The sequence below is a fragment of the Nerophis lumbriciformis genome, linkage group LG19, assembly GCF_033978685.3.
Source record: "Nerophis lumbriciformis linkage group LG19, RoL_Nlum_v2.1, whole genome shotgun sequence".
Taxonomy (NCBI): domain Eukaryota; kingdom Metazoa; phylum Chordata; class Actinopteri; order Syngnathiformes; family Syngnathidae; genus Nerophis; species Nerophis lumbriciformis.
In genome coordinates, this window is record NC_084566.2 from 36,905,829 (window position 1) to 36,924,347 (window position 18,519).

General features: G+C 45.0%; 1 protein-coding gene across 10 annotated transcripts in view; it reads left to right on the forward strand.

Annotated features, from left to right (window-relative positions):
- The window catches only part of LOC133618463 (receptor-type tyrosine-protein phosphatase F), a 470,668-nt gene that overhangs the window by 436,644 nt on the left and 15,505 nt on the right, over nucleotides 1-18,519 (forward strand). For all 10 annotated transcript variants that reach the window (XM_061978831.2, XM_061978833.2, XM_061978832.2 and 7 more), the window contains 4 exons: nucleotides 1,197-1,372; nucleotides 4,540-4,659; nucleotides 14,081-14,235; nucleotides 15,757-16,042. In XM_061978831.2, the coding sequence (XP_061834815.1) occupies nucleotides 1,197-1,372; nucleotides 4,540-4,659; nucleotides 14,081-14,235; nucleotides 15,757-16,042 (737 nt within the window). The remainder of the gene's footprint in view (nucleotides 1-1,196; nucleotides 1,373-4,539; nucleotides 4,660-14,080; nucleotides 14,236-15,756; nucleotides 16,043-18,519) is intronic.

Consider the following 18,519-nt stretch of genomic DNA (forward strand, 5'->3'; position numbering starts at 1 on the left):
GCACAAAAGTTGACACAAACAGGTTTGAATGGCTAATCAAGGTTCCAATCCTCACCTGTGACATGTTTCTTTGTAATGAATGTGTGTGTATAAAAGGTCAGTGAGTTTCTGGGCTTCTGACAGACCATTGCACTGGATGAAAATCCAGTGCTGCACAGATGTTTCTGGATTCTGAGTCATGGGGAAGGCAAAAGAATTGTCAAATTATCTGCGAGAAAAGGTAATTGAACTGCATAAAACAGGAAAGGGGTATAAAAAGATATCCAAGGAATTGAGAATGCCAATCAGCAGTGTTCAAACGCTGATTAAGAAGTGGAAAATGAGGGATTCAGGTAGACCAGCAAAGATATCAGCCACAACTGCCAGGAAAATTGTTCGAGATGCAAAGAAAAATCCACAAATAACTTCAGCTGAAATACAGGACTCTCTGAAAAATTTGTGGTGTGGCTGCACAATAAGCAGGCACTTGAAGAAAAATGGGCTGCATGGTCGAGTCGCCAGAAGAAAGCAATCACTCCAAATTACTTTGTTCCAGAAGTTTTGAGGCTTGTCTCTGTGCTGTTTGGCGTAATGTAAACGGGATTCTTTGTGACATTTGCGCAGAAATGGATTTCTTCTGGCGACTCGACCATGCAGCCCATTTTTCTTCAAGTGCCTCCTTATTGTGCATCGTGAAACAGCCACACCACAGGTTTCCAGAGAGTCCTTTATGCATTCACGCACAGCAAAAAACGTTTGGTGGACAAAATGAGACATGGACGGAGTGGCATAAAACACGTCTTTCTGTGGCAGCGTCGGAGAAAGTTGCACATGTAAACAAAGTACGATGAGTTCAAGGATCGCTGAAATTAGTAGGAGAAAACAGTGCTTGCCAATTAATCGGTGAAGCATGTTTAACATAAACAGTGGGATTTATAACAATTAGGAAGGTTTGTTCTTCCACAGAAAATATATTTAAACAAAAAATGTTTGAAAGAGGACCGGAGAGCCACTAAGGTGGCGCTAAAGAGCCGCGGGTTGCTGACCCCCCGCCCCAACCCTAACCCTGAACTCAAAGTGCTTTTAGCCATGACATTATGTCCTTCACAAGTGTATGTAAACTTTTGACCACGACTGCAGTTCTGCCTCATGCTGAATTCGAGAGCAGACAAAAAACGTCGCCGCGATTGTCAACGATGTCCTCGCTCTCGCCTCAGCTGTCCCCGGCAGCGACTACCTCAACGCCAACTACATCGACGGCTACAGGAAGCAGAACGCCTACATCGCCACGCAGGGCCCGCTGCCTGAGACCCTCAGCGACTTCTGGAGGATGGTGTGGGAGCAGAGGTCCAGCACCATCGTCATGATGACGCGACTGGAGGAGAAATCTCGGGTAAGGAAGTCATCACCTTGTGGTTAGAGTGTCCGCCCTGAGATGGGTAGGTCGTGAGTTCAAACCCCGGCCGAGTCATACCAAAGACTATAAAAATGGGAGCCATTACCTCCCTGCTTGGCACTCAGCATCAAGGGTTGGAATTGGGGGTTAAATCACCAAAAATGATTCTCGGGCGTGGCCACCGCTGCTGCTCACTGCTCCTTTCACCTACCCAGAGGCTGAGGGTGATGGGTCAAACGCAGAGGTTAATCTCACCGCACATAGTGGGTATGTGACAATCATTGGTACTTTAATTTTATTTTTTTTCTTACAAGTGGAAAAAGAAGTTAACCAATGTTACTATTAGAACACTTTAATGGGTGCTAATAATTAGGATGGCACTCCACCCTTTTCTCGGACTCGGAGGTGTCAGAAACGTGTTGTATTTAAATAAAACATATTTACGGAAGACAATAAATCGATTGTCGTAGTCCAGGTAACAAAAGTTGATCCGCTTTTAGTCCAAATAAGTTATTATAGAACGAGTTTTATTCCTCGTGTGGACAAAAACACATTCATATTTTGATTTAGAATTAAAAGTTAAAGTACCAATGATTGTCACACACACACTAGGTGTGGCGAAATTACCCTTGATCACCCCCTGGGAGGTGAGGGGAGCAGTGAGCAGCAGCGGTGGCCGCGCCCGGGAATCATTTTGGGGTGATTTAACCCCCAATTCCAACCCTTGATGCTGAGTGCCAAGCAAGGGAGGTAATGGCTCCCATCTCATACTTCATGTTCACTCATGCAGGATTATTGTTTATTGTTCACCTCACTTTCTTAACTCTTTTTCTTCTTCTTTCTCTTACTCATTTTTCTTCTTCCTCCTTGTCTCCCTTTTTTTTTCTCCTTCCTTCTTGTTTCTTCCTATTTTCCTTCTCCTCCTTTTTCTTCGTCTTCCGTCTCCTTCCTTCTTCTTTCTGTTCTTTTCTAGGGATGTCCGATAATATGGGACTGCCGATATTATCGGCCGATAAATGCTTTAAAATGTAATATCGGAAATTATCGGTATCGGTTTCAAAAAGTAAAATGTATGACTTTTTAAAAGGCCGCGGGAGAAGTACACGGTAACATATGCCAGGGCTGAGTTTAAATGGCAGATATTCATTCCAGTCCTGACCGCTAATCCATGTGGACTTTTCTTTTTCTGCAATGTCCTGTCCTGTCCTGTCGCCGAGGGACGAGATGAAATCATCTCAGGGCGTTTAGAATCCCACCGCATTTTGTTGTTCATCCATTTGCGGGCAGAAGGCGGGAGAGGGAGTATCCAAAAGTCAGCTTAGTGCTGCCGTATCAATAGATGGATAGATAGTACTTTATTGATTCCTTCAGGAGAGTTCCCTCAGGAAAATTTCAATTCCAGCAGCAGTGTACAGAATTGAGATATATATTATTTAAAAAGTAAATAATGAATAATGGGGGTATATGTCGACCTACCTGCGATGTTACTGCTCCCCCTCGGGTCACCTCGACGGCATTGTTGATATGAATTTGATCTGCAGACACGTTTTAAACGAAATACTATTGTTAATCATAACAATAATAATCAACAACAATCATACGACAGACTAAATAACTGCATCCCACCGGGTGATGAATATTAAGCAAATTAAATAAATCATTGAATTTCAATTAATTAAAAGGGACAAGCGGTAGAAAATGAAAGTGCGAGAGTCCAGTCCAAAGTGGATCTAACATAATAGTGTGAGAGTCCAGTCCATAGTGGATTTAGTTAATAGTGTGAGAGTCCAGTCCATAGTGGATTTAGTTAATAGTGTGAGAGTCCAGTCCATAGTGGATCTAACATAATAGTGTGAGAGTCCAGTCCATAGTGGATTTAGTTAATAGTGTGAGAGTCCAGTCCATAGTGGATCTAACATAATAGTGTGAGAGTCCAGTCCATAGTGGATCTAACATAATAGTGTGAGAGTCCAGTCCATAGTGGATTTAGTTAATAGTGTGAGAGTCCAGTCCATAGTGGATCTAACATAATAGTGTGAGAGTCCAGTCCATAGTGGATCTAACATAATAGTGGGAGAGTCCAGTCCATAGTGGATCTAGTTAATAGTGTGAGAGTCCAGTCCAGAGTGGATCTAACATAATAGTGTGAGAGTCCAGTCCATAGTGGATTTAACATAATAGTGAGAGTCCAGTCCATAGTGGATCTAACATAATAGTGTGAGAGTCCAGTCCATAGTGGATCTAACATAATAGTGAGAGTCCAGTCCATAGTGGATCTAACATAATATTGTGAGAGTCCTGTCCATAGCGGATCTAGCATAATATTGTGAGAGTCCAGTCCATAGTGGATCTAACATAATAGTGTGAGAGTCCAGTCCATAGTGGATCTAACATAATAGTGAGAGTTTAGTCCATAGTGGATCTAACATAATATTGTGAGAGTCCAGTCCATAGTGGATTTAACATAATAGTGAGAGTCCAGTCCATAGTGGATCTAACATAATAGTGTGAGAGTCCAGTCCATAGTGGATCTAACATAATAGTGTGAGTCCAGTCCAATCAGGTTATATTAAATACATATTTAAAAAATAATAAATAATAGTATTATTTATTATTTATTAATGTATTATTTATCTATAATTACAGTACTATTATTTCTTTATTTTCAGTATTTATTTTATTTTTATTTTACTAAAACAAAAATCTATATACTTTTTTGTAGCAGTGATAAAGTGTTTAATTTTGACAGGTACTGCACCTAAACAATGCAGGGTACATTGTGGTGTTTTGTATACAATAATGTGCAAAAAGGTGCATGCATAAGGCATGTTTGGATGAATTTGGTGTTGAAAAAGTGCATCAAACAACGGCAGGCGCTCACAAATATACACAGTCTTCTCACAAGCTGTCCATATTTTCACTTCCTGTGTAATAATTGCCTTCAGGCCACCTGGCAAGGAGCTCATGGGGAATGATCAGAGGCTGCAAAAAGACAAAGTGGCCTTTTTCAAGTGTGCTTCACGTGGACGTGGTGGCCGCTTCATCTTTTAATGAGACCCCCGCTGCGACCCCTCCGACGTTCCCTCCCCGTTAATCAGCGCCTCGCTTTCTGCAAGCCGCACTCGCTTCTGACAGCTCGCCTCCTCTTTCTGTTGACCCGCCAGGTGAAGTGCGACCAGTATTGGCCGTCACGAGGAACCGAGACCTACGGGATGATCCAGGTCACCATGCTGGACACGGTGGAGTTGGCCACTTACAGCGTGCGCACCTTCGCGCTCTACAAGGTAATCAACTCTTCAATGCAGATAGCCAAAAAAGCTCAACATTACCACCGTGTTTGACTCCACTGAGTTTTGTTTTACTTCAAAGAGTTCCATTTTTACTTGGTCACAAGTCGGGATGATGTTTGATAAGAAACTATCAATATCGAATCCTCTTATCGAACCAATTCCTTATCGATTCTCTTATCGAATCCAGATAGGTTGTTGTATATGGAAAAAAACACAATATTTGGTTTAACAAAAGCTCACTTTTATTTTATAAGAAAAAAAAAAAATATTGACTGTTATCCCCCTAAAAAATAAAATAAATAAATATTGACTGTTGTTACCCAAAGTATATTAAGTGGGATTTTTCAAAAAAAACAAATATATTCAGTAACACAAAAACAACCTGTCTTTGTGATCACTATAGGTGTATAAATAACAATATAGTGTTAAATAAAATCAGTCCCTTGGGCACAAAACTGAAAATAATACAGCTCTCCAAAAAGTGCACTTCTGCTGCTATTGGAACATACTAACTACACACACAGGCAGACAGCTAACAAACAATCCAAGACGTCTAATAAAGTTCCAAAGCAGCTTAATCCATTTAGGCTCTTTATTGTTGTTGATCTTGCTTTGTCTTTTCCTATCTTTACGTTTGTCTTGCACTGGACTGTTATTTTTTATATTTTTTTAAACTGAAATACACACAATGACAAATGTATAAGCTATGTGATTCAATTAACATACTGAAATTTAATACACAATATGTAAATATTAGCTTCACACAAATATACAGTGTTGAAACTATTTCGATGGTGGAAATACACGACTGGAAACCATTTTAAGTCCTCAAAACATCTATTGAAACAGTGCACAAAAATTGTTTTTCAATAAACATCTTAGTATCAAATTTAACCACTTTCCACCTTAATATTGAGTTACATAAACAAGTTAAACAGTTTACTTCCAGACTTATCTTTTCCAAGGCTTGTAAGAGCTAACACATCTTGTCTACATCTCAATTGTCTCATGAACTGAACTGACGTCGCCAACCCGTGCCCAGTGCCCAAACTAATGACGCGTAGTATTTTCATTTCGCCCCAAGGTGTCAGTAAGAGTCTACAATCAAATGGGCATAACATTGCCGTCCCACAGGGCATTTCCTGTGGGAAGGGATTCGAATAAAGAACCAACTCTTTTTCTTTACTATAGTGCCCTCGATAACGGGAACCGGTTCTCAAAAAGGGATTCGAGTCCATGGAATCGGTTCTTTTCTTATCGAACAACCGGGAGAACCGGTTTCGAACATCATCCCTAGTCACAAGTATGATTAGGTGTCGCAAAAATCATTTCTGATGGGTTTTGCAACTTTAGAGGCATGTTTTTTTCCATTGAATTTCAAACTGTACGATCTTTACATCAGGGGTCTTTACCTTTTTGATCTTAGGGCCCACTCAAATATTAACACAAATCAATCATCTTAATTTGTACATGTAAGCGTTGTGTACTTGCTGTCAGGTTCAAACACTGATGACATCTATTAAACAAGACAAGAGGCAAAGAATTAAACAGAGACAGAATTCAATTTGGACTCAATATATTGAGGAGAGTCGCCCGGACATTGAATCCTTCTACAATCTCCAGCACGCTCTGCCAAAAGATTGTATGCCTCCTTCTTTTATTTTGGACCCACATGTTTCCAAAGGACGAAGGTCGCAAAAAATTCACAGAAAAGGTCGTAAACAATTCACAGAAAAGGTCAGTTCAAAAAGAGTTCGTAAAATAGTTCAAAAAGAGGTCGTCTGGAAATTGGGCAGATCCTGTCATCTCTCCGCTTTGAAGTCCTTGGGCCAGAACAACATCCTTCTGTTGATTACCATACATGAGAAAAAACAGAAAACCCTTCATGTGGCTCTCCCCCTTACACAGTGGAGTTTTACGACCCATACTCTTGGTAGGCCTCAAAGACAGCCCTTGTCCTTTTGCCTGGAACTCATTTCAACTCAAAGTTGTTTGTGATCATTTAGAAACAATTATTCTAACACTTGCGGTCTCACAGATCCTCACGCTGGAAGCCAGTTGCGCAGAGTTGACAAGGTTTAGTGGGTTTTTAAAGCTCTCCAATAGCTGCGTTCGTTTAGACTTTTCAGTCGCTCCAATCCTCCCCTTCCTCCTGCACCCGGCCGCTCACCGTTAAAGACAACAGATGATTAGATTAACACGTACAACCTGTGAAATCTAATCACCTGCCAGCTGTGTCTCGCCGTCAGCACGTGCCCCTCCCCGGCCCGAAGGTGCTCTCCCTCAGCACCATGGACAGCGGCGGGGACTTTTGCTCCAACAGGCAGCGCCACAGTACATTATTCCAGAATACCAATATTTTGATACCGGTATCAAAATTATTTCGATACTTTTCGATACTTTTCTAAATAAAGGGGACCAGAAAAAATTGCATTATTGGCTTTATTTCAACAAAAATATCTTAGGGTACACTAAACATGTTTCTTATTGCACGTTTGTCCTTAAATAAAATTGTGAACATACAAGACAACTTGTCTTTTATTAGTAAGTAAACAAACAAAGGCTCCTAATTTAGTCTGCTGACATATGCAGTAACATATTGTGTAATTTTCCATTCCATTATTTTGTCAAAATTATTAAGGACAAATGGTAGAAAATTAACTATTAATCTACTTGCCACCGGTACTTTTCAGAGGCGATATAGTACCGACTATGATTAATCAGTATCGCGGTACTATACTAATACCGGTATACCGTACCCTAGTCCTGGGCATGACGTTAACGTGCATCCGGTAGTGGAGGCTCCTCTATAGGGTCTTGGGGCACTAGGAGGTTAACCCCTTTACTACTGTTACCCCAGGTGGCCCTTGGCAAAGGCCTAGTACCTGACTGCCCCCTAGCCAGGGATACGGTGAAGACCTCAACGGCGGAGCAGGCGGAAGACGGTAGTTTTTAAGAACTACCACAACGGTTGCAATGGCGGAAGAAGGCTGCAGCAGAAAAGGGTCCCCAGTCGTCTTGGACTCCATACCACTGGACCCTGACCCGATTCTGTCAAGGATCGTGTGGTGACTGTCTGTGCACCAGTCTCCCCCACGCACAGGCATCCTCCTTGAAGGGATACACCCCTACTAGGAGGATCTTCATACTCGTTCGAGTGACCGCCGATAATAATACCGTACAACCCTATTCCAGAATTCTATTTAACCTACTTTACTTCAGTTTACAATAACAAGATCCGATAGCTCAGTTATTCTATTCTGTGTTATATGGGTTTTATGTTGCACCAAGTAAAATTCCTAGTTTGTGAACCCGTTCTCAAACAATGGCTATAAAAACCATTCTGATTCTGATTTAGCAGGTGCAAACCTTGTCAAATGATACATTAGCAAGCGTTAAAAGTAGTATTTATTGAACACACAAACCAGGACTGTCTCAGACCTTCTGAAAGACTGTTCCCAACTCAAACACGGGGTTTTCGCAGCTTACTGCGGGGTTCGTTCTCCCTACCACTCCGGACATGGCGTGCAGATTGGAACATGATTTATTCCTCTAAATATCAAAGTATTTCAAAAAAACGGAAAACGAGCCGACAGAACCACGTGCCTGATCGCACTCGAAGCTAAAGCCAATACTTAGTAGAGATGCTCGGATAGGCAATTATTTCATCCGCAACCGCATCAGAAAGTCGTCAACCATCCGCAATCCACCCGATCTAACATTTGATCAGAACCGCATCCGCCCGCACCCGCCTGTTGTTATATATCTAATATAGACGATGCAAGGCATTAGTGAGGTTATAAAGCTTTTGCCTGTTGAAGAAAGGAGACTGATCCAATGCAGTACAGACATTCGCGTGCCACGCTGTCACGACCCAGACGCACACCAGTGCGCAATCATATGGGAACCGCGCTGAGCGCACCTCCAAGCGCGTCTCGCTGCCGGCGACGGCCGGGTATATGGGCCCGACGCTCCAGCGCCATCCATTTTCAGGGCTAGTTGATTCGGCAGGTGGGTTGTTACACACTCCTTAGCGGGTTCCAACTTCCATGGCCACCGTCCTAGCTGCTGTCTATATCAACCAGGGTGAGCCCCACCCCTTTCGTGAGCGCACTGCGCGCGGAGTGACCCCTGTTACGCGCCCCCGGCAACAGGGGTGGCGGGCAGGTAAGCTGCGCGGGCGGAGCGCGCGGAGTGACCCCTGTTACGAGCCCCCGGCCACGGGGGTGGCGGGCAGGTAAGCTGCTTACCTGCTGCGCGTGACACCGGCCGCGGCGAAGGCGGACGAGGCGGGGTGTCGGTGCGGTGGGCGCGGTGGTGACACTGGACGTGCGTCGGGCCCTTCTCGCGGATCGCCTCAGCTACAGCTCCCGGTGGGGCCCTCTCGGGGGAAGGGGCCTCGGTCCCGGACCCCGGCGAGGCGTCCCTTCTCCGCTCCGTAAAAGTGTCCATCTCTTCTTTTTTTTTTCTTCTGTTGTGGCATATGCTGCAGGTGCCTGCTCGTTTTTCGTATGTGGGTAACAACATTTAACTATGTATATATATTTCCGAATTGGTTTAACTGCCACCCGCCTGAATCTATTTAAAATCTAATTTTTTTTTATTTCAACCACCCGACCCGACCCGACCCGACCCGCGGATAAAATCTAATTTTTTTTAATTTCATCCGCCCGATCCGCGGATAATCCGCGGACTCCGCGGTTGTGCCCGCAAACCGCGCATCTCTAATACTTAGCATAGACCAGGGGTCGGCAACCTTTACCACTCAAAGAGCCATTTTGACCCGTTTCCACAAATTAAAGAAAACAATGGGAGCCACAAAACTCTTTTGAAATTTAAAATGAAATAACACTACCTACAAAGTTTTTTTTTTGCTTTGTGCTATGTATAAACCAGGGGTCTCAGACACGCGGCCCGCACCTTAATATGGAAATGTAATGTTAGTGCGGCCCGCGAGTTTTATATGAAGGGCACTTGACAGCGTCACACTTGCCAACCCTCCCGATTTTTCCGGTAGACTCCCGAATTTCAGGGAAACTATTCTCTTGAATGTATGCTGATTATCACCCAAACAACAATAATAAGGGCGTGCCGTGATGTCACTACCTTTAGCGCCCTCTACAGCTTGAACAAACAGCTTGCCAGCCCAGTTACATGTTATATGAGGCTTCTGCAGACACACATAAGTGAATGCAAACGCATACTTGGTTAACAGCCATACAGATCACACTGAGGGTGGCGATATAAACAACTTTAACACTGCGCCACACTGTGAACCCACACCAAACAAGAATGACAAACACATTTCGGGAGAACATCCGCACCGTAACACAACAGAACAAATACCCAGAATCCCATGCATCCCTAACTCTTCCGGGCTACTTTATACACCCCCGCTACCACCAAAGCCCGCCACCCCAACCCTGCCCCCCCCACACACATCAACAACACCCCCCCACCCCCCGTGCGTGGATTGAGGTGGGCGGGGTTTGGTGGTAGCAGGGTGTGTAATGTCTGTCTGCGTCATGGTACTCGATGTTCGCCCTTGGCAGTCAGCAGGCCGATTCAGGGTCTGAAAACACTGATACGAGACGACTTGCTTTGCACAGATACACTGCAAAAACTGAAATCTAAGTAAGATGAAATATCTCAAATAAAGGTGATATTTGCTTCATTTCTGTCTGATAAGATAATTCTTCTCACTAAGAAGATTTTATGTTAGAGTGTTTTACTTGTTTTAAGGATTTTGGTCCTAAATGATCTCAGTAAGATATTACAGCTTGTTGCTGAGATTTGATGACCTATATTGAGTAAAACATGCTTGAAACTAGAATATCAACTGTTGCAAAGCTGTGTCATCAACACTCACAAGTAAAGATGCCGATAAATGCTTTAAAATGTAATATCGTAAATTATCGGTATCGGTTTCAAAAAGTAAAATGTATGACTTTTTAAAACACCGCTGTACGGATTGGTACACGGACGTAGGGAGAAGTACAGAGCAGTTGCGTCTCCCAGTCATACCTGCCAACCCTACCGATTTTCCCGGGAGACTCCCGAATTTCAGTGCCCCTCCCAAAATTCTCCCGGGGCAACCATTTTTCCCGAATTTCTCCCGATTTCCACCCAGACAACAATATAGGGGGCATGCCTTAAAGTACTGCCTTTGCGTGCCGGCCCAATCACATAATATCTACGGCTTTTCACACACACACAAGTGAATGCAATTCATACTTGTTCAATAGCCATACAGGTCACACTGAGGGTGGCCGTATAAACAACTGTTACAAATATGCGCCACACTGTGAACCCACACCAAACAAGAATGACAAACACATTTCGGGAGAACATCCGCACCGTAACACAACAGAACAAATACCCAGAATCCCATGCATCCCTAACTCTTCCGGGCTACTTTATACACCCCCGCTACCACCAAAGCCCGCCACCCCAACCCTGCCCCCCCCACACATCAACAACACCCCCCACCCCCCGTGCGTAGATTGAGGTGGGCGGGGTTTGGTGGTAGCAGGGTGTGTAATGTAGCCCGGAAGAGTTAGGGATGCATGGGATCTGTATGGCTGTTGAACAAGTATGCCTTGCTGTCACTTAGTGTGTGAGCAGACGCCGCATACAAAATGTGACTGCGCCGGCACACTGTTTCTTAGGTGAAAAAGCGGACGCGACGACAGGTTGTAGAGGACGCAAAATGCAGTGCCATCACGGCACGCCCTCAATTTTGTTGTCCGGGTGAAAATCGGAGAATGTTTGCCCTGGGAGAGGCAGTGAAATCCGGAAGTCTCCCGGAAAAATCGGGAGGGTTGGCAAGAATGCAGCTGAGCCGCATCAGAGTGGTCAAAGAGCCGCATGCGGCTCCGGAGCCGCGGGTTGCCGACCCCTGGCATAGACTATGGACGAGGAATACTCACGAAACTGTGGCATGACACAAACAAATCTTACGTAGACGTGGCATGAAGCAAACACTTAGCATAAACTAGAGACAAGGCAAAACTCACGTAACAGGTGCATGTAGGAAACAACGACGCCAGACTGAGCGTGGCGAGGAAGGTGAATAAATAGCTCTCTGGTTAGTGGTTGACAGCAGCTGAGGGTGGGACCACTAACCAGAGGCAGGTGAACCCAATTAATCCCCATGGGGACCAAAATAAACCCAGGAGTGCACAAAACAGGAACTTAGGGGTTCCAAAACTAACAGAACATAACCAAAACATGATCCGGACCATGGATCATGACAGTTTTGTCCTGATTCTGGGCACAAGCAGGAGGCTTCCAGAGGTTCTCAGAGCTCGAGATGGTTCGAACCTGTCAGAGGTGTATTTCGGCGCTACACCACGAAAAGACTTGTACACAAGCTGTTTTAAAGTCTATTCCCTGAGCAACAGGATGCCAGTGCAGTGACCTAAGCAAGTCTTCCAAAAGTTCTTTGTTGGACTTTTCCAATATTTTTGTTTGGTGGATTATTCCAACTCTTTAAGAAGGGGAACCGGAGGGTGTGCTCTAACTATCGTGGGATCACACTCCTCAGCCTTCCCGGTAAGGTCTATTCAGGTGTACTGGAGAGGAGGCTACGCCGGATAGTCGAACCTCGGATTCAGGAGGAACAGTGTGGTTTTCGTCCTGGTCGTGGAACTGTGGACCAGCTCTATACTCTCGGCAGGGTCCTTGAGGGTGCATGGGAGTTTGCCCAACCAGTCTACATGTGTTTTGTGGACTTGGAGAAGGCATTCGACCGTGTCCCTCGGGAAGTCCTGTGGGGAGTGCTCAGAGAGTATGGGGTATCGGACTGTCTGATTGTGGCAGTCCGCTCCCTGTATGCTCAGTGCCAGAGCTTGGTCCGCATTGCCGGCAGTAAGTCGGACACGTTTCCAGTGAGGGTTGGACTCCGCCAAGGCTGCCCTTTGTCACCGATTCTGTTCATAACTTTTATGGACAGAATTTCTAGGCGCAGTCAAGGCGTTGAGGGGATCCGGTTTGGTGGCTGCAGGATTAGGTCTCTGCTTTTTGCAGATGATGTGGTCCTGATGGCTTCATCTGGCCAGGATCTTCAGCTCTCACTGGATCGGTTCGCAGCCGAGTGTGAAGCGACTGGGATGAGAATCAGCACCTCCAAGTCCGAGTCCATGGTTCTCGCCCGGAAAAGGGTGGAGTGCCATCTCCGGGGTGGGGAGGAGATCTTGCCCCAAGTGGAGGAGTTCAAGTACCTCGGAGTCTTGTTCACGAGTGAGGGAAGAGTGGATCGTGAGATCGACAGGCGGATCGGTGCGGCGTCTTCAGTAATGCGGACGCTGTATCGATCCGTTGTGGTGAAGAAGGAGCTGAGCCGGAAGGCAAAGCTCTCAATTTACCGGTCGATCTACGTTCCCATCCTCAACTATGGTCATGAGCTTTGGGTTATGACCGAAAGGACAAGATCACGGGTACAAGCGGCCGAAATGAGTTTCCTCCGCCGGGTGGCGGGGCTCTCCCTTAGAGATAGGGTGAGAAGCTCTGTCATCCGGGGGGAGCTCAAAGTAAAGCCGCTGCTCCTCCACATCGAGAGGAGCCAGATGAGGTGGTTCGGGCATCTGGTCAGGATGCCACCCGAATGCCTCCCTAGGGAGGTGTTTAGGGCACGTCCGACCGGTAGGAGGCCGCGGGGAAGACCCAGGACACGTTGGGAAGACTATGTCTCCCGGCTGGCCTGGGAACGCCTCGGGGTCCCAAAGGAAGAGCTGGACGAAGTGGCTGGGGAGAGGGAAGTCTGGGCTTCCCTGCTTAGGCTGCTGCCCCCGCGACCCGACCTCGGATAAGCGGAAGAAGATGGATGGATGGATGGATTATTCCAACAGTTTTTTTCTTTGTTGGATTCTTCTGAGAGTTCCTCCGTTTTTGGTTCATTTGATTGTTCCAAGAGTTTCCGCCGTTCTTTGTTTGTTTGGTTCTTCCAAGAGTTTCTTCCTGTTCTTTGTCTGTTGGATTCTATATTTCAGTGCAGGGACGGCGCTGTGTCACTTCCATTCCTCTTTTTTCAAACGCTATTAACTCCGCTAATTAAATCCAATCCAAAGCCCGGAGAAGTTTCTCCAATTCAATCAGCAACAAAGACAATGTCGCCAAACCTTTTCCCTGAGAAACTGCGCGGGGGTTTCCACTTAAAATGTGTCCACGTTATCTGCACCCAGAGCTTCGCGGCGAAAGTAGAGCGCATTATCACGGCCGTGACTCCAATCAAGACTTTTTGTTGGAATAGCGAGAACGTGTGACAATTAAATCGCTGGTGCTTTTCAAATGAACGTGGGCTCGAGTGTCACCGGAACACTTTGACCTTTAAGTGTTGGAATATTTCAGCCGAGCGTGATCCGTCAAGCAACACACTTCGTGCAGCGTGTAGTCAATCCGAGGAAATGTCTTGCAGAACGGCTCCAGTGAGAAACGAGAGATGCGGCAGTTCCAGTTCATGGCCTGGCCGGACCACGGAGTCCCTGAGTATCCCACTCCCATCCTGGCCTTCCTGAGGCGCGTCAAGGCCTGCAATCCTCCGGATGCCGGGCCCATGGTGGTCCACTGCAGGTGGGAGTCGCAACTAACTCCACACACCTCTTTTCTAACATCAGATGCTGTAGAAAAAACTGAAACACAGGTTTTGTTCGTGTGCTACGTCCTAGTTACTGGATTTTGGGAGGATTTATTTGTACAATGAGAATGTATTCTTACAAAATCATGTACAAACCCCGTTTCCATGAGTTGGGAAATTGTGTTAGATGTAAATATAAACGGAATACAATGATTTGCAAATCATTTTCAACCCATATTCAATTGAATGCACTACAAAGACAACATATTTGATGTTCAAACTCATAAACTTTATTTATTTTTTGGCAAATAATAATAACTTAGAATTTCATAGCTGCAACACGTGCCAAAGTAGTTGGGAAAGGGCATGTTCACCACTGTGTTACATGGCCTTTCCTTTTAACAACACTCAGTAAACGTTTAGGAACTGAGGAGACACATTTTTGAAGCTTCTCAGGTGGAATTCTTTCCCATTCTTGCTTGATGTACAGCTTAAGTTGTTCAACAGTCCGGGGGTCTCCGTTGTGGTATTTTATGCTTCTTAATGCGCCACACATTTTCAATGGGAGACAGGTCTGGACTACAGGCAGGCCAGTCTAGGACCCGCACTCTTTTACTATGAAGCCACGTTGATGTAACATATGGCTTGGCATTGTCTTGCTGAAATAAGCAGGGGCGTCCATGGTAACGTTGCTTGGATGGCAACATATGTTGCTCCAAAACCTGTATGTACCTTTCAGCATTAATGGCGCCTTCACAGATGTGTAAGTTACCCATGTCTTGGGCACTAATACACCCCCATACCATCACAGATGCTGGCTTTTCAACTTTGCGCCTATAACAATCCGGATGGTTCTTTTCCTCTTTGGTCCGGAGGACACGACGTCCACAGTTTCCAAAAACAATTTGAAATGTGGACTCGTCAGACCACAGAACACTTTTCCACTTTGCATCAGTCCATCTTAGATGAGCTCAGGCCCAGCGAAGCCGACGGCGTTTCTGGGTGTTGTTGATAAACGGTTTTCGCCTTGCATAGGAGTTTTAACTTGCACTTACAGATGTAGCGACCAACTGTAGTTACTGACAGTGGGTTTCTGAAGTGTTCCTAAGCCCATGTGGTGATATCCTTTACACACGGATGTCGCTTGTTGATGCAGTACAGCCTGAGGGACCCAAGGTCACGGGCATGCCGCTTATGAAGTCTCCAGATTCTCTGAACCTTTTGATGATATTACGGACCGTAGATGGTGAAATCCCTAAATTCCTTGCAATAGTTCATTGAGAAATGTTGTTCTTAAACCGTTGGACAATTTGCTCACGCATTTGTTCACAAAGTGAATAACTGTCGAGAGGAAGAATTAAATTAATTATGAAATGCACAACGCGGTACCGGCAGCCTGCATGTATTATATAGTAAAGAGCATCATGTCAAATATGTAGTAAGCGAGACACATTGATGATGATAAAAGTAAGTTGTTATTGTTATTATTATTATTAATATTTCTGTCCTACGTGTAGTGCCGGCGTCGGGAGGACGGGCTGCTTCATCGTCATCGATGCGATGCTGGAGCGCATGAAGCACGAGAAGTCGGTGGACATTTATGGCCACGTGACATGCATGCGGGCCCAGAGGAACTACATGGTGCAAACCGAGGACCAGTACATCTTCATCCATGAGGCCCTGCTGGAGGCGGCCACCTGTGGCAACACGGAGGTGCCGGCGCGCAACCTCTACGCCCACATCCAGAAACTGACGCAGCCGCCGTCCGGCGAGACGGTCACCGCCATGGAGCTGGAGTTCAAGGTGAGGAGAGATGCAAAATCGCAGTTGCACATTGTCAGGTTCAAACACTGATGACATCTATTCAACACGACAAGAAGCAAGGAATTAAACAGAGACGGAATTAAATTTGGCTCAATGAGGAGAAACGTCTGGACTGTACTCTTTGTGCAGTTCCACCACGCTCTGACGAAAGATCGTACGCCTCCTCTTTTATTTGGACTTTCCCTGATTACATGGCAACAGCTGTTTCTAAGGGATGGGGGTCGTAAACAGCCGTCGCCTTTGGTTACAGAACAGTTCAAAGAAAAGGTCGCCTGGAGGGGAGTCTGGTCCTGCTGCCTGTCCGCTTTGTAGTTCTTGGGTCAAGACAAAAAAATTATGTGGATTACAATACATCAAAGAAACAGAACACCTTCATGTTGCTCCCCGTCCTACAGAATTTTTGCAAATTAAGATAGCAGAGACACTGGTCTATAATTTGAGACCATATGTTTATCACCATTTTTATAAATCGGAATAACTTATAGCAATTTTCATTTTGTCAGGAAAAGTTCCAGTTGATAAAGATTTATTACACATATAAGTAAACAGCTTCAGGACACAATCCATCCCTTCTTTAACAAGTGACATATCAACGTTGTTGATGTCAGGTTCAAACACTGATGACATCTATTAAACAAGACAAGAAGCAAGGAATTAAACAGAGACGGAATTAAATTTGGCTCAATGAGGAGAAACGTCTGGACTGTACTCTTTGGGCAGTTCCACCACGCTCTGACAAATATTGTACGCCTCCTCTTTTATTTGGACTTTCCCTGATTACATGGCAACAGCTGTTTCTAAGGGAGGGGGGTCGTAAACAGCCGTCGCCTTTGGTTACAGAACAGTTCAAAGAAAAGGTTGCCTGGAGGGGAGTCTGGTCTTGCTTCCTCTCCGCTTTGTAGTTCTCGGGTCAAGACAAAATCTTTCTGTGGATTACAATACATCAAAGAAACAGAACACCTTCAGGTTGCTCCCCGTCCTACAGAATTTTTGCAAATTGAGATAGTAGAGACACTGGTCTATAATTTGAGACCATATGTTTATCACCATTTTTATAAATCGGAATAACTTATAGCAATTTTCATTTTGTCAGGAAAAGTTCCAGTTGATAAAGATGTATTACATATATAAGTAAACGGCTTCAGGACACAAATTGTCCCTTCTTTAACAAGTGACATATCAACGTTGTTGATGTCAGGTTCAAACACTGATGACATCTATTAAACAAGACAAGAAGCAAGGACTTAAACAGAAAGAGAATTAAATTTGGCTCAATGAGGAGAAACTTGTACCCTTGCACAGTGTTCCACGCTCTGACGAAAGATTGTACGTCTCCTCTTTTATTTGGACTTTCCCTGATTACATGGCTACAGCTGTTTCTAAGGGAGGGGGGTCGTAAACAGCCATCACCTTTGGTTACAGAACAGTTCAAAGAAAAGTTCGCCTGGCACACTTTGTTGCCTCGTGTGCGGGGGTGGCGCATCATGTAGCCTAGGAACGTATTTACCTCTACACCGACACAGCTGGTGTTGAAGGTGACCAAACGTACTCACCTGCTGCCCACCTTGTGATGTCATTACACACTTTTCCTCCCAGCGCCCTCGTGTAACCATGATGCATTGTGTTTGGAGGCGATAATAGCCTCGGCCAGAGAAAAAAATGAGTGTGTGTGGGTGTTGTAACACACTTATACACACACACACACATGCACTCACACACACTCTGCTGGCATAGTTGGACCGTGCGTACACACACCTGCGTGCCCATCTGCTGTCCAACCGGCGCCAACGAGCTTCCAACGCCGCTCTTTGTTGACAATACAAATGTGTTGGAATAAACACGCGCTAATTCCCGCGTGAAAGGATGAATTGCACACAAAGAAAAACATGTTTGTAATATGTGACTGGCGGTAATTGGGAAGTTCAAAGTGCACACTACTGCCCCCTGTCTATCTGGAGGCTTACTTACAAACACCAAACTGTGATTTGTCATTTGTTATGGTGTCCATAGTGGATCTAACATAATAGTGTGAGAGTCCAGTCCATAGTGGATCTAACATAATAGTGTGAGAGTCCAGTCCATAGTGGATCTAACATAATAGTGTGAGAGTCCAGTCCATAGTGGATCTAACATAATAGTGTGAGAGTCCAGTCCATAGTGGATCTAACATAATAGTGAGAGAGTCCAGTCCATAGTGGATCTAACATAATATTGTGAGAGTCCAGTCCATAGTGGATCTAACATAATAGTGTGAGAGTCCAGTCCATAGAGGATCTAACATAATAGTGTGAGAGTCCAGTCCATAGTGGATCTAACATAATAGTGTGAGAGTCCAGTCCATAGTGGATCTAACATAATAGTGTGAGAGTCCAGTCCATAGTGGATCTAACATAATAGTGAGAGTCCAGTCCATAGTGGATCTAACATAATATTGTGAGAGTCCAGTCCATAGTGGA